Below are 16,554 nucleotides of genomic sequence, written 5' to 3'. Positions count from 1 at the left end.
TTAACTTCCTCTCCGGCTGTCCTCCTCTCTCTCTAATGCATACGATTGGCTCATTACAGTTAACCATCTTCGTCGCCCGTTTGCCAAAAACACTTATCTTGCCGCTTTGCCAAACCACAGATCATCAGACCGACAATTACAAACTGTGTTTCCAAGTGGCTCGGCTCCATACAGAGGAGACAATTACAGATTGCGTTTTGAAGAGCCCGGCTGCTAAATGAGCATGCCAGCAAACAGCGGTGGACGAGTGCTGCATTCACAAGCTCCAACCATCTTTTGGAAATTAGCGCTGCTTTTGCAGATGGTGTTTGGTGGTTGGAGGGCAGTTTCTTCATCCTGCTCTTTTGAGGAAAGAGAGGCTCGGGGAAAGCTGAAAAACGTACATCAGAGTATATCTTGAAAAATATCTTTGAAAGTGCCTGCACCTCCCCCTGTCGCTGTCTCTCTCCGGCAGCCTATACTGCTGAGAAGGGGGCGACAGAGAGGGCAGCATGGGCAGAAAAGTGCACACAAAGGAATAACAGCAAAGAAAATGGAGAGGGAGATCACCAGTTAAAGAACAGTAGATCTGTGTACAGCTATATGTATAATTCATTATAAAATACAACATTTATTGAAGTCATAAACAGGCCATACAGCACAGTGTGCTTGTATTTTCTAAGTGTATGCAAATCCCTTGGGTCAGGTCAGCCAACTGCACATTGTGTGCCCTATCTGTGTCGAGGACCATGAAAACGATGTTTTTCCATTCAAATAAGCTCTTGTCCTCTATTCAAATAACCTCAGCCAACCTCCAGTTGACATGATTCCCAGCACCTGTGCCCTCCCCTCCCTCACATGTACCCTCTCCTGCCTGTGCATACAGCACGTCTGCGTGATCTTGATTTTACTGTGTGGTTTGAGCTGCTCTGGATTTGTATTTTTTGCCTGTGAACTCTGTCACCTTGTTTCTCTCTGATCTGCGAATGTTCTGTGTTGAATAACAACTGTGAGATGTTTTGCTCAGGCAGAAGCGTTCTTAAAGTCTTCTTTATCTCGATCTGACTCTCTCGGGTTCATCCTCGGGATTCTTTTAACGTACATACCTGTCAGGCTGAAAGTGTGCATTCCTGTCTGTCTTTAAACAGTAAGAGTGCAGGAATGTCCGGCAGACAGGGACAGAGGAAGATGGGAATCATCATCATATTAAATAACTACAGCCTGTTCTTTCTCTTCTCTCTTTCTCTCTTCTACCTGCCACTGTCTACATAGTCCCTTCTGAAAAACAAGATGACCACAGAGGTCACAATGTGTGTTTGACCCCACAATACAGCAGTGTTGGATCAAATTAACATCAAGTATGTGTCCAGTTTGTCCCGAGGGTGGCATTAGAGGGCAGGGTTTATTTGAGAGCACATACTGTGTCAGTATCATAGCAGTCTGCATACTGAAGTGTACATTTTGACTGGATGGTGTGATTGAGTCAGCAGATCCAAAAACATCAACCATAAATATCATGAAAAGAATGAAAAGAAGTTCACTAAATCACTGATTATTCATTTAGTGTAATGACCATTTTTTAATGTATAAAAATAGCTTGTTGTCCAACTAACTGTTCAAACCAAACAGATATTATCACATACGTTCTGGCATGATGTGATTTAAATGTTTCAGCCTAAATAAATGGATGAAGTTTCATGTCTGGACCAAAGTGCTGGTCAAGCTTAACTTTTGACCTGGTGGTGGCACTAGTGGAAAGTCTGCGTGGCTATCTAACAAGTTAAACATCATCTCACTCAGAATCAAAAACAGAGGCACAACAAATCAATGAGAATCACTCATTATATTCACTCATTGTATATAAATATAACATTCACTTTGTATATGAACATATGACCAGTGCATATTCTATGTACAGTATATGTTTCTTTAAATATATCATGGTAACGCGCGTGACGTGTGATGATCCTGACTGAGGGGTTTATGTACAGTGTGTCCTTGATTTTGCATCTTTGCACTTCTGTGCCAACTTGGCCACTCCTAAGCCGTACAGCGTTGACGTCTGTTATATGAAGCATATTTAGATATTTTCTTGGCAGCATGAGCTCATTTTGGCACCACCTTCTACTTGATAAGGCATTAGAAAGTCAAGTCTGTCAGGGCATTTACTTGTGCATAAAGGGTATTCAGAGTAGCAATCACATCATTAATGTACTAATGAACAGCATTGCACATCTTTATTTGACTTGAAAGTTCATGCTGTGCCATTAGTCTGTAGATCTTTTCTTTACACGTGGGAGTACTGTGTACAGCAAGCATGCAAATGACTTAAAGGTCCACATCAGACCTTAATATGAATTGTTTTTGTTTCTAACATTATTACTGTTACATTATTACTGACTGTTAAGTAGTGTGCGTTTTATTCCACCACAGTCATTTTCTTGCTACATTAAATGAACGTTGGATAATGTATTACCCACAGTGTTTAACTTGAAACATCTTGTTTGGGTCTGAATCTTTACTTTCAGGGTCGTGAATTAAATAATGTATGCTGTGAAGATGCTGTGCTCCTTCTTCTTTCTCCTGCAATGTAAACACTTTACATAAAGTCCATACATACACGTTTGCCGCTGCTAACACAGTGAGTCATGTCGAAGAAATAAAGACAATTCCAGGCAGCCCCTGTGAAATAAGTCTCTTTAATTGAAGAGGTTCTCCAAGAGAATAGTAACATCAAGTTCGTCTCTGCTAATGAGCCTTTCCTGATCGAACCCACATTTGCCCGGCCGATAGAGGTGTACGGAACTTTAATTAACCCAAGAACAACAATGTGAACTACATCCTGTTTCTAGACATTTATTATTGATTTATTTTGATGTGTTTGGTAGGTATGTTGTAGAGCTTCCAGCTACACCAGGTTTCTACTTGAGGATGATTAATTGGCTCGGTGTGCATTGGTATACTGACCATAGTATAGAGAGTTTAAAACCTCATTGGCAGTCAGGTGTTCATATCACTCCATAAATCCTGTTCCACTTGAATGTGCATGATGGTTTCAGAAGAGTCCCAGTGTTCCTCCCCAGCTCCGTGATGTAATTATAAAGAACAGAAGAGAATGTGATCCACAAACCTCCAGGCAGAACCAGTGATGTGTAAATTTTCTTTCTCTAAAGAACATCTGAGAAGCGGGCAGAGTGCTTTCAAAACATGTAAGAACTTGATTTCAATTTCATCTCACTTACTAAAATCAGCCAACTGTAGCAAAATGTGAAAATTAGACGGGAAGTGTCGTGAAAATGTTCTCTCATTTCTTGCCTCCCCTTTTTGCACTTTTGTCTCATCAGCTTGAAGGAAATGTAATTGAACAGTGAGCTTTACCTGGATTTAGGGCTGTGGTGCTATAGATTTTTCTTCCTGTGATGTTGCTGTGTAGGTTACAGTTTGTCAGTTAATGAACGTCTCAAGACCATGAAAAGTCTCATCTGTCATTCTTTAACTGCTGGTGAAGTGAAGAAAGTAAGAAGGTTAGCCCTGAAGCAGCGGTCAGGAAGTTGAATGTTGCTGTTGTCTGATTATCGTTGTATCCCTTTCAGAAGTTTTGTAATGCAACCTTGTACTGCAGCAACTTTTTGACTGAACGTCTTCTCTGATCATTTTTCACCCTGTGATCAATCCCATGATCTCTTGGGTTGAGTCTGTCTACCAATCAGAGGCTGTGTCAATAAATCAGAGGTAGAGTGTGGTTTTCATGGGATGGCAGTGCTATAGCAGATTTCAAAAACATGACATTGACTGATGTTGGTAATGAGTCCTACCTGGATGGCAGTGCTTTAAAACCAATCTGACATGTAATCTGTATTAACCTGTGTGTCTACGCGCATACACGTGCAGATGTTTGAGGTGTGTGTGTATTAGGCTGTCCACGTGTGCCTTTTCACTTGACAGGCACTCTGGACTCCATTTATACAGGTTTGCGTGCCTGCGCTCCTGGACTGACATGTAATCTCCTAATAGCAGTGTGTGTGACGTGAGCAGAGTGGGGTGAACGAGACATCCAGCCGACTATGCTGTATGTATTTGACACCGCCGTGTCATACAGTGTCACCGGTGGAGACAGCTTGGCCATTGATCCTTCACAGGAGTCTTATCATACTGTCACAGACAGTGGAGGAGCCTGGAGGCACTCTTGCACCATCCTGTGTGGTCACAGTTGTACCCTTTTGTGCATGTGTGTCTACTTTATGTGTGATTTTCTGAACTTGTGATTAAATAGATGAATACTATCAATTTAAATGATCATTAAGAAGAAGCAACACCATAGTCCAACCAAAATTTGATATTTCAGTATTGGACAGTAATCTGTCGGCCAGTATTTGTTTTATTAAACGAACACGTAACATTGAACACGATCGATAATGACTCTTACAGTTGACTAGTTAGTGCTCTCTAGTGGACAAACTTTGTAACACAGATGCTGTCAAACAACCTCATGCTGTTTTGGCCTTTCTAAAAATGTATATACATTGATATATCTGTGATAGGCTTACATCAGCTAACAAATCAGCCAAAGTGATATCAGTCTAACTCTAAGTCCTTAGATTGTATGTCCAAAATCACAAGCACTTGCTTTGTGTCTCTTTGTGGTCGTTCCATACAAGAGTCCGGATAGAGACAAGGCAGTTAGATACAATATAGAACGTGGAACGTGATCCATCAGCCTCTGTGTCCACTTCATTGCCTAAATACCTGAACCGTGACATCTGGGTCTGAACGGAATTGTTGTTGGATGCAGTTCCAAGTGCAGTTCTTTTATATTTAGTGATCACGTCAAAACTCACGCTAACAACCAACAAACATCCCTAATGTATTTAGATTTTTTGATTTGATGTTGTGTTAGAGTTTGTCTGTACCGAGGCGAGGCTGCGGTATGGGTAAGGCTCTGCTCTGAACTTTGGACCGCCTGATTACACTTCATCTCCTCATGTCTCCCGTTATTGAGGTATGTTGATCAAGCGTGAGGGTTAATGTAAAACCTCAGTCTCTGATCAGTCACCTGATCTCTCCTTCCCTCTATTACTTGAGTCTCTTATTTCTCCATCGCATCAATAGAAGAGGGTATGGAGGACAAGACATACTGAAGGCTCAGGAAGAGAGTGCTCTTGATTGGAAACAAGCTTTCCTGATTAACTTTGCACAACACTAAGTGGTGTGGAGGGGAAATGGAGGGATATTAGATTGATCCTGGCAAATTCTTGTTAAATCTAATTATTCGCTTTTTTTTAATCTTGTCAGAAAATTAATAACAAAACAATTTATCTTCATGGCATTAGTATGTATCACTCAGTGTTCACTCCCAGAAACAAACCTATTTGATATTCAGTGGTCACACTGCAGTTCAAAAGGTGTTATTGCTTTTATCACAGCCTCACCTGCAGCTGAAATATTGAAACCTTCTTCCAGTCCTGTTTATTCTTTCATTTTCATCATTTCAGCCCCACTAAGCTATCTTGGATTTTCCAAAAATGAAAGTAAAATCATCATTTCATCTTCAGACATACTGTAGTGCATTACTGCTCACAGGGAGTGGCCAGCTCTACTTTTCCACAAACCTGAAATTTGGGACCTGTTTTGGCCAATCCATTCATCCACCTTAAGATTTCCAGGCCTGGATAAGCACCACAGAAGAAACAGAAACCATGAGTCCACTCACCCATGAACACACCTCATCCTTTATCCAGGGCAGGTGCCCTCTGGGATGGACAGCTGGTTTAATGGATCCCTATGGTCAGTCCAGAGCTTTGTCAACTTCCCAACCACCCTGCTTCCATCAGCGCTGCCATATCGATCATATCTACAGCGTGACCACCATTATTTCATATTTCCTTACCAACAGGAGGCAGACTTATTCATAGCTTGAAGCATACACACATACGGTACAGACTTACACACCACTACAGTCTATTACAGTCCAGCTACCACTTTACAGAACAAACACAGCTCACCAGTTGGCTATTTGTCTCTATTACAGGTGAGGGAGGCTGATGAATGTTGTCCAGAGTAGTTTGTCCTTCCACTGCCTCTCTTCTCTTCCCCAATCTAGAAAAAGGTACAGGGGTCAGCCACATGGCATTTGTGTGCGCGTGTGTTTGTGTGTGTTATCAGTTTTGAAAGATGGAGTAATGTTACATCACTTATCAGAGGACAGCTGGTGGCCAACATCAGAGGGACAGGGAGGGGGGGTGGAGGTTGCAACGCCAATATTAAGTCTGTGTGACATTCACACAGACAAATATGCCACATGTACACAAGCACACACACACACGCACACACACCAATTTATTTTTCCATTCTGTCACCCAGCCCTGTCAGAACAACACACCTGTATGAGCTCAGAGCTGTGGTGTAGTATAGCCAGCTCATTCCACGTATCTCGGTTTCTGATCATCATCACAACAGGCCTGTGTGTGTGTGTGTCTGTGTGTGTGTGTGTGTGCATTTGCCACTATGTATATTACCTTGAAAGAATATGAGGGAAAAAGTTGCTGTGCCCTGCCACCTAGTGGATCTTTAGCATTCAGGAAGATTTGAGCCTGTACTAAGGGCACTAAAACCCTGATGACCTGATTCCACCTCATGTCTCATTCAGCGCATCAACACGCTCTACTGTAATGCTCTGTTCTTGAGCGTTAATCAATTACAATAATTACTAGAACCAATAACAACAATAGTTAGTTAAGGAAAGCTGAACCGTGTGTGTATAATTTGTTTACCTCCACTTAAACGCTGTGTCTTTTGCCTCCATGGTGATTAATATATATGTAATTAATGACCCCAGTGCATTCTGGGTGAGCGTGCATGCAGCAGGAGCTGACTGCCTCGTTCTGTCCTCAAACAGTTGATCTCAGAAAGCTCTCAGGGTAATGGGGCAGTACTCAGGGTGCAGCGGAGATTCCCCTGCGAGAATGACTCATGGCGGAGTTGGTTGGGGCTTGTTGATGTGACTAATGACACTGGAGTCATTACTTCTTCACATCCAACGGGACACTCCCTTTTCTCATTTCCAGGGGAGTTGGAAGTCGTAATAGCCTATAAAGTAGCATCCGTGCAGCTGGCAGGAATTCAGGCTTTTTATTGTGGCATTTCCATCAACTTTTATGGGCAGTAACAGTTTCTTATCCTCACTGTGGGTAAAGGGTAGGGCAGCTTGTCTTTTCCTTCAGTTGTCATTGAATGTACAGTGTGCAGCATGTCCATCAACTCATTACTGCATGAGGAAATCAGTTTCCTTTTGGGAAAATGTTGATTTGCTGCAGATCATCATCTCTGAGCAGAGGGATTCCAGTAGAAATGGCTTTGTTCAGTGGGTGTCAATGGAAAAACAGAAGACTACTGAGACTTTCCAGTGTTTTCTTCATTATCAGCGACATCGCATCAGACACTTGAAAACCACTAACAACCAATCACAGTTTTGGTCTCCACACTGTGTCTAGCTGATTCAGTCCCCCTGATGTGCAGGTAGAGGTTTGAGAGGGCGTCACATGTGGTGTGAACGTGGTCCAGAGCTTGTGATGCTCATCTGTTGTCATTAATAGTTAATTCCACTACGTGCAGTACATTTTCTGTGTGATGAATGACACTTTCAGGCAATTATGCAAGTGCATTTGTCAGCTTGGGCTGAGTGTTTTGGATTTAAGCGGGGTTTCTTTGGCTCTGATTATGGCCAGGAACATAAGAAGCGTTGCCAGTTGGCCTGCAGCCAGCCGGCCGGCCTGTAGAACATTTAAAGCCGTCTCAGTGGATCTGTGGATATGAAGATATGCAACTTGTCCTCTTTTAGTTTTTTTTATCTCATTTTTTTCTGCCAAGGAGTGATGGAGCAGAGGAGAGTTTGTCTGTGAATGAGGCTCTCCTCCTCCTTCCATTCCCCGCTGTCACATTGTCGCACGCGTGCGTGTGTGTGCGTGCGTGCGTGTGTGTGTGTGCGTGCGTGTGTGTGCGTGCGCGTGCGTGCGTGTGTGAGTGATACAGAACAGAGCAGCTGAGAGGAAACACAGCTCACATCCTCATCCTCTTACATCTCTGCAGCTCTCTCTCTGTCTGTGATGGACAGTAACCATGAGCTAATGGTTTTCAGATGTGATCCATCCTGATGGAAACACAGACGCGTTCTGTGCCAGTGCTCTCACAGCAATTAAACAAAACCACATTGTTTGCGAGTCTGAACAGCTGTGGTTTGCGTACATGACACTCTTTGACAACAATTCAAAAATAATAAGAAAATTTTCACTGCTCTGCCAAGCTGCTGTACCCCTTTTCTTACCTACTTTCAAACTACCTAAAATGTGCTGTGGTTGCTGTCTGGAAGTGTGCAGAGACCACTGTTGTCCACTAGGAGGAGTGTCTGTACGGAGGGAGTGAATAATAGAATTTCTGTCATGGTAAAACTTTTCAACTTTTCCATTAGCATTTAGTGAAATGATGGGAAGTCAAGATGTGCTGATGAACAATGATGCTTCATGTCAGGTCACTTTATCCTGCGGGTGAACAAACTGAAAATAATCTAATGGTTTTGGTATCTTGTTGATGGCGTGGTCCATGCTAGTGAAAGACATTTTTAGAATAGAATAGACACCTTTATTGATCTCTTGAGGGGAAATTCTTTAGTTATTTCACATGCATTTGTATCTGAAATACAATCACACACGCACACGCACACACACACGCACACACAAGGGGCTTATAGACTTGCAAATGTGGAGTGATGGTGGAGTGACGGGCAGCCACACAGAGGGCAGCCAGCTAGCGTCCACGCGCCAGTATACTGGACTACAAACCGGCCACGCTCTGGTTCCCAAAGATTTCAAAATAAATGCATGTTTCTAGAAAGACATATGAGAATATATAACGATAGATACATGCTGTGATAAACATTCTTAAACTCATATATAGAGCAAATACACAGCTCTGAGATATCATTTGACTTCATGGTATTCTCTAAGCACACCGCTCTGATCCCTTCACCTCAGTAGAGGAGTGAGGAGCTGGTTGATTGAACACTAATCTTCCCCCCCTTTAATCCACTTGTTCTGCAGCAGAGATTATGATACTAATTTCTAATCCAGCACAGTGCAGGATGCTCTGTGACAGAGTGGAAATAGAGCTGTAGATTCACCTATTTATGTTCAGGTTGAAGAGGTTAAGAGGAGAAGAAAAAGCTTCTTGACCTTCTTGTGTGTTTTGTCGGCAGAGGAATTGCTCAGCCTCTGTGTTAAACGTGCTCTGACATCAGGTTAGTTGGGAGCAGCCAGATTCTTGTTTACTGTTCAGCAATCCTGTCTGAAGAAAGATGTTCCTGTACAGCTTATCCTTTCCTCCTCGTCCCTCTAAACCCACTAAGTAACAATGTAGCCTGTCTGACTGGACTGATAAACCAACTACAGATCATTCATTTCTCCTTTTTCTTAATGTGTCTTCCTTTCATCTTCCTTTCTTCTCCTTCTCCACTCTTTTCTCTTTCAGCTTTACCACTTTAGTAGCAGCTTGTGAAGATCCACATGAACTGTGGTGTGGTTTAAGTGCAGCACCACTTTGACCCTGATAGCCTTTACCTTGTAAGGACCAGTAGTTCAGTCATTTCTTTAATCCGTGCGTGCTTTTGAGGATGGTGTGAGAGCACTTTATCTGGCTGTGAGGTTCAGCTCAAATCTGAGCAGTCCTTTTAAATCTGAAGTTCAATACACTGCTGTCTGATCACTGGACCATCCCTGGGCCATGAGCAGTTTGTGCTTTTTTTTTTATGTGTTTTAGTGTATTGTAATAATCTCCCAGAGCTTCGTAAATCAGCAACGCTGAATCAGATTATCAGATTGTACACGCTGAATTGGAATCCATCCAGAGGGAGCATTTAGATGAAATGGCATTTGCCCTCTTAACCTAAGAGCTCCATTTATTTCAGATGCTCTCAGAGGAAATCTTGTGTGGCAGACGGAGATGGTACGATGGTCGACAACAAAATCGGTCTGATGTGCCTAAAATATAAACCCACTTATGTGTCCATGTGTCTACAGTAGAACACACTGTACAACGCATTGATGCATGCAGCGCATCGATGCATGCATGATTATTGTACATCATATGTGTATTTAGAGGAAACACACACTTGCATTATACACACACACTTAGAGAAGTGAAAGCCGAGTGAGTGGTCCAGATTCATCCGAAGAATTGACAATAAATACTTTGTCTTATCGTGTATTAGACTGAAAACAATGAGCTGAAGTTAAATCCTCTTGTGTTGACATTTAATCCCACTGTGTGTGTGTGTGTGCGTGTGTGTGCACATGTGTGTATGTGTGCGTTTGCACGTGTGTGTTTGTACAAATCGCATCTGTCATCCACAAAACACACATCTGTGTCCTGTGTCTAAACAGAAACGCGCACACACACACACTCACACATAGTTTAGGAGACTGCAGATGAAGAAAGAGTTGCTGGTTCAGTGTCTGGAACCGACAGCCTGCAGAGGTATCAAAGTGATTCTGAGGCATCGTCTTCCACCAGTACATGTACGGCAGTTCCAAGAATCCAATAATCTACCTAGCATCATGGGATGTTCAATGAAAGCCGTCTAGAGGGAGGACTAGTGCTGGAAATCTGTCTCTGAATACTGTTCATGTGACAGTAATTAGAATCAGTGTGTGCAAACCATTAATCCAGTTTACATTATTTATACATGTATATATACACACATATCAAATGTTTCAGCTTCTGTCAGTGTCACTTCTCTTTGTGACAGAATCATGTTAAACAGACGTCTTTAAACGTGTCTCCTGTCTGGACAGGTGGCCGCAGGACTGTGTTAAAGCAGCTTTAAGCGTGATGCAGCAACACCTTAAGTGATTAAACAGGCTGCAAATGCAATGTCACAGCTGTTAATGAAAGCATGACATGACCCAATAGCTTATAAATGAAACATGAGACATCAGATGGGCATCTACCTCCAGTACACATGTGCACATAAGCATGCGAACGCACAGACACACATATGCACACATGCGTTGCTAGATATGGCCAGATGGTGTAATCCTTCAGTTTTCTGTGTGTTTCATTTTTTTTTTTTTTCCCCCTCCTGTGTTGGGATTATGCTGTTGTCCAATCGGATTTGGGCCCACTCTCCAGCGATGATGTGACATGAATGACAGGCGGGTGGGTGGGTGTTTGAGGCAGGCATGCAGGAGTAGACACACTGTACGTTGTGCTGGCTGTAAATGCTCCACCAAGTCAAAACCACTTTGGCTGCTGTTCGTAGAGCCGCTCACTGACCATCACTGTGCAGGTAAGAGACGGGTCGAACCAGAGCCAGGTCCGCTGGGAAACATGAGAGGAACTGTTCAACAGTAAAGGACCACTTTAGGCAGTGATCAAGGCAATCATGTTTGGAGGAAACTAATGTTTGCACGAGGATTACAGTGCCAAACTGAATCGGATTGTTACATTCTCAGAAAGCTGATGCACAGTGTGAGCCATTTCACTGTTTAGTGTTAAATGTTATCTTTTGGGTCGATGGGAGACAAGGAGTTTGGTGTTCTAGGCGGCAGATTCAATTAGATTTAGATGATGTGTAACATGACAGTATGGCTGCAGGATATTAGTCGTTTAATTGCTGTTTGTTCATTTTTGTGTCACTGAGATGAAGCTCTATTTAGATTTACATGCAGTAAAATAATAAAACCTTCCACACATCGAAATGACCTGGATCTACATGTTGACTTAGTTTTGTAATTGATGTGTTTACTTGCAGCTTATTGTTGTTTACTTCTTCTAAACCTACTTTAAATGTAATTCATTTGTCATTCCGTAAATTTAAGTATCCATTAGACCTTGGGCTGGATGTAAACTTGTAAGCCGTCCACTTTTCCTGAACATTTTCAGTATGCTTCCAGATAATGCTCCACTTTGGGGTCTTCTCTAGCTATATTGATTTTGCTGTTTGATTCCTTTTCAGTGTTTCAAATTAGGATTTTTTCTCATGTCTCAGGGTGTATTTTGATGCTTTGAAGGTTCAAACTCCACGTGTCACAACCAGAACAGCAGTTTATGTTTGCTAGGATGTACCGTGTATCCAGGCCTGTAGACCTGGTAGAAAACTCCCGGCCACTTACTGTCATATGTCGTCTAATTTCACGCTTACTTAGCTGTTTTAGCACTCGTGTGGCAGATTAGCGAAGGTGGCTGGCCTCACATGCAAGAGAGTGTGTGAGCTGATTAAACACAGATGCACATTTAATAAAGAGAGAGAATCAGAAAGGGTGTGTGGAAAAGTGGGTGTGTGTAATTAGTGCATCTCTGACTGCTCATAATGCACAGAATACAGTACATGTGTGTGTGACTTGTCACTAAAACAGTGATTGGACTTGTTTTGTATATAAAAACATATTTTACTGTTACGTCAAATTACTTCACCTGTTTAATTGAAGGTTTTAATTACAGGAATTACTGTCAGAGGTCCTGTCTGAGCTTGATCTTCTTCTCTCCCCACGCAGGCCACTGCTTCCTATGTATGGTGGATGTGGTGCCAGTGAAGAACGAGGATGGCTTGGTGATCATGTTCATCCTCAACTTCGAGGTCATGTCAGACGAGGCACCGCAAGACCACAAAGAGGAGCTCAACCACCGCCTGCCCACCTGGCTTGTCACTGGTAGCTACTGACTGATGTTATTTTTCTTTGTTTGTTGTCTGGTGTTCTTTGCTACTCAGACTTCAGGTCATCCTTCCTCATCCCTGTTGTCTTTCACTCACTAGAAAAATAGAAATTCAAATGCCCCGTACATTGACACACCTTTTAGAAAAATGTCCAACATGTAACTGTTCATTTACATTTCCTTTTTCATAACTGAAGTGGATTTAACAACGTCAGCTAGAAGTGACAGCCATTACTTTAATTCACCCGGATCATTTGTTCATTACATTTTGCACAGTAGCCAGGCGGTCATGATATTTGCATTTCATTTTATTCCCCTGAAACGTGGCTTTTTGAATGTGCACTTGATGTTCCGGAGCAATCACCAGAGCGGGAAAAAAATGAAGTAGGACACTGATGATATTTGGAAACAAGTCTGTCTCTTTAACTTTGTGGCTAAAACCTAAATCTAATCAATGTTACTGTCCCAGATTCCTGCAGTAAATTGTTTTTGCAGCTGTGTTTTAAAAGTCTATTAGACTCTACGTGATCCAGTTGAAATCTCCCTCTCTCCTAGCGTGACCTCCACTCCCCAGAATATCCCCCCGTATCCCATCTCTACTTGTTTCTCACTTTGATTCACACGTTCCTGTCAGCTTCCTAAACCAATTCTCCTTCCTGCCACAGTTTCATATTGGAAATCCACCCTTCACTCTGCAGGTGATGATTGATTCTGTTCCACCTTCCTCCCTCCTCTTCCTCCTCCACCTCCTTCAGGTCGCCCCCGAGGCTTCAAGCTACGTCTTCCACTCCTGCGCTCCTTGTCCAACAGTAAAGCGTCTCTGGACGACGCAGAGGCCGGTCACATTCCCACTGCTACACCCCTGCCGAGGCACCCAGACCACGAGAGTCGAGAGTCCGTAGGCCTGGGAGAGTTCCTGCCCCTTCCCCCTTTACCATCAGACCACCACGAGCAAATCAGTGGCAGCAGGTTGGATTACATTTGATAAGTGTTTGTTGACACACAGAGCTGGACTAGAAGAGGGAGGCTTATTTTAAATATTATGTATGTAGAACATGTCTTCCTCATTCTCATTACATCCTTTTCTGTTTCTCAGGTCAGCTCTACAGAGTTGGCCAGAAGACCGCCAGGAGGACCAGTGCACCCTACTGAGCTCTGACCCCCCTGTACCCCCTCCTCCACCACCACACAGAGGCAACCTGGTGGGTCCCCTCACCCAGTCGTCACCCTGTGTAGCACCTCACCACCGCCTCAGCCTCAACCCGGACTGTTCGGCCTCCAACTGCTCCTTGTCGCACAGCCGCTCACGGGAGAGCTTCCACAGCATGCGTCGTGCCTCCTCCGTAGACGAGATCGAGGCCATGAGGCCTGACTGGGACCGTAAGACCCGGAGAGCGAGTATGCGGCCGGGCACCGGTGAGGACAGTGGTAGAGAGAAAGACAGATGAGCCCTTGTGTTATATCCCCTTTGATTTTTAAGTTAATGTCTGCTCTATGTGTGTGCAGGTGCAGTAAACAGTAAGTCCAACATACTGAACTCCACATCGGACTCGGACCTCATGCGGTACCGCACCATTTCCAAAATCCCTCAGATCACCCTCAATTTTGTGGATTTCAAACCTGACCCCCTGATCACCCTGCCCAGCGGAGAGATGGACATCATAGCTCCCTGCAAACTCATCGATCGGACCCACCACGTCACAGAGAAAGTCACACAGGTAGGTTCATGCATCGAGTGTTTGGTGTGCAACGCAGGGAGAGAGGCTGTGCTTGTGTCATCTGTGAGTCGCTGATGCTTTTCTGAATCAGAACTTGCTCGTGCACACAAAGAATATTCATGTGCATATGTGCTCTTGGACAGATAAACTGAGTTAGCATAATCCACTCAATGTTATCTGACGAGTCTTCCTGGGGAGATGATGCTTGTAGCACCATCTCAAGTGAGATTGATTGAGCTCTGATGAGATGATGATGGAGGGCGGCGTGGCTGCATTCCAGTGATAATGAACTCAGGGAGTGACAGAATAAGGACGTATGGGCCTGCGTTCTTTCCCTCCACAGCCTCAACCTCTCACTGTAGATGCAAAACATGGCAAGTATGGTTTCCTTATGTTTTCTCTGCATTTTCAGACGGATGGGTTGTGTGTTGTCTCTGTTGAAAGATGATTTGTGTCTGGCCACCAGCCGTGTTTTTTCACCCCATCTGCTTAAAAAGCATTTGTCATAGTAACTCAGTTGAGGAGACACAGAAGAGGCGACCATATGGGACTTGTGGAGAGAAGGATGGTCTGCTGTGACTTCATCATTTTACCAAGGTGCTTGTTCTGTCACACGAAAACCAAACCACATTTAGCAAACAAGTAAATAAGGAACCTTGGATTATAAGAGGTGTGCACAAATCAAGGAAAGTTTTCTTGCCTGCTTACACAGAAAGTTGAACTAAGTATTGGCCTCATTTCTTCATTAGAGGAAGATGTGTTCCAGAGGAGCAGGTTGATTAGGCTCCATCAGTGTTATTCTGCCTCGTTTCAAGTGTCCTGAGAGTCTTTCAAACCCTTTGTTGGATGAGCAGAGAAAATCTAGTGTTGGAGGTGAATGACACTCGCTCTTGTTTACTCTAAACTTAGTCATTCTTTTCTTTTTTTGTTTTGAAGTTGCTTACTTTATTCTTTTTGAATATGCACCGTGTGTGTGAATTCAGCAGATATGTCTCAGACTGACTGCATCTCATCAGTCAGCTTCCTGTAGATGAATCTTCTCTTTCTTTCTCTTTCTCCCGTATCTCCTGTGGAAATCATGACTGTGATGAACAGCAGGGGAAACAATTATAGTGCCAAGTGTGCCATAAACTTAACAGCTTAGAGCCGCCTGATACAGACGACACCTCACATCACTGAGACAGTGACAGCTTTGTAACAGCTTTCATGCCCTATTTTAAAATTAATGATGATATTTTTAAATGTCTCTTTCCTCAGAAAGATGTTGAGACTGACTTTTTGATTTTTAAGTGATGCTGTTCTGTCAATTATCTTAAGTTTGTGTGATTTATATTTGGAAATGCAGTAGAAGATCGCCTCCCTTAAAACCTCATCTGCAGCTATTCATCCTAAAGTCTGAAATCTCAGTGTTGTCATTGAATTGTTGTTTCAGTGGAGCTGTTTTCATGTCACTACACCACACCAAGCAATACATAGTATGTGTGCATTGTCACAGTGTGATTGTCTATAGTGAGTGTCATGCTTTATTTAAGACAATATGTTTTCAAGTTCATCTGTTAACCGTCTGAGATCAACTTATTTTGTTTTTATTCCAACTTTAATATGAGGTCAGTGACCCCGAGTTGTCAGCCTGGTTGTTTTCTCACATTTTGAAGCCTGTGTTGAGAGTTGGATGAACAAAGAGCAGTGAAAGATTAAGTTAATCTCTCTGCTAGGACTCTAGTCTGCATGGAATTACCGAAGATGAATATGAGTGATCTCTTCTTTCATATAGTGTGAGCGAGACTCTGAGTAAGAACTGGAACATCAGCAGAGAATAATCCAAAGTTGATGATGCAACACAATATAAACCTAATGCAATCATGCCACACTGTGTGTGAGGTGCAGCTGGCAAGGTCAAAATGTAACCCTCAGTAGATGTGAGTGTGTACGTGTGTGCATATTCATGCATGTGCATTAACTCATACTACATATTGTGGTTATGTTAGAGTGCAGATGGAGCACCAGCTGTCTCCAAATGCTATAGACTACTATTTATAGACCGTTAAGGGGAAAATGAACATGAAAAGCTCTTTGTAACATTATTTTCCTTTTAAAGTAAGAAACTCACATCAGGGGGCGATGAGGAAAGAAAAGGAAGTGTGGGAGTCATAAC

At 42.9% G+C, this 16,554-nt stretch overlaps 1 protein-coding gene across 2 annotated transcripts in view; it reads left to right on the top strand.

Annotated features, from left to right (window-relative positions):
• kcnh2b (potassium voltage-gated channel, subfamily H (eag-related), member 2b) overlaps window positions 1-16,554 on the top strand; it is a 206,469-nt gene that overhangs the window by 100,069 nt on the left and 89,846 nt on the right. For both annotated transcript variants that reach the window (XM_027274373.1, XM_027274372.1), the window contains exons 3-6: window positions 12,522-12,677; window positions 13,437-13,650; window positions 13,778-14,097; window positions 14,188-14,399. In XM_027274373.1, coding sequence (XP_027130174.1) covers window positions 12,522-12,677; window positions 13,437-13,650; window positions 13,778-14,097; window positions 14,188-14,399 — 902 coding nt within the window. The remainder of the gene's footprint in view (window positions 1-12,521; window positions 12,678-13,436; window positions 13,651-13,777; window positions 14,098-14,187; window positions 14,400-16,554) is intronic.

The sequence above is a fragment of the Larimichthys crocea genome, chromosome XXIII (genome assembly GCF_000972845.2).
Source record: "Larimichthys crocea isolate SSNF chromosome XXIII, L_crocea_2.0, whole genome shotgun sequence".
Classification (NCBI taxonomy): Eukaryota; Metazoa; Chordata; class Actinopteri; family Sciaenidae; genus Larimichthys; species Larimichthys crocea.
Note: the sequence above shows the minus strand (reverse complement) of the source record. Positions and strands in the feature narration are given on the sequence as shown.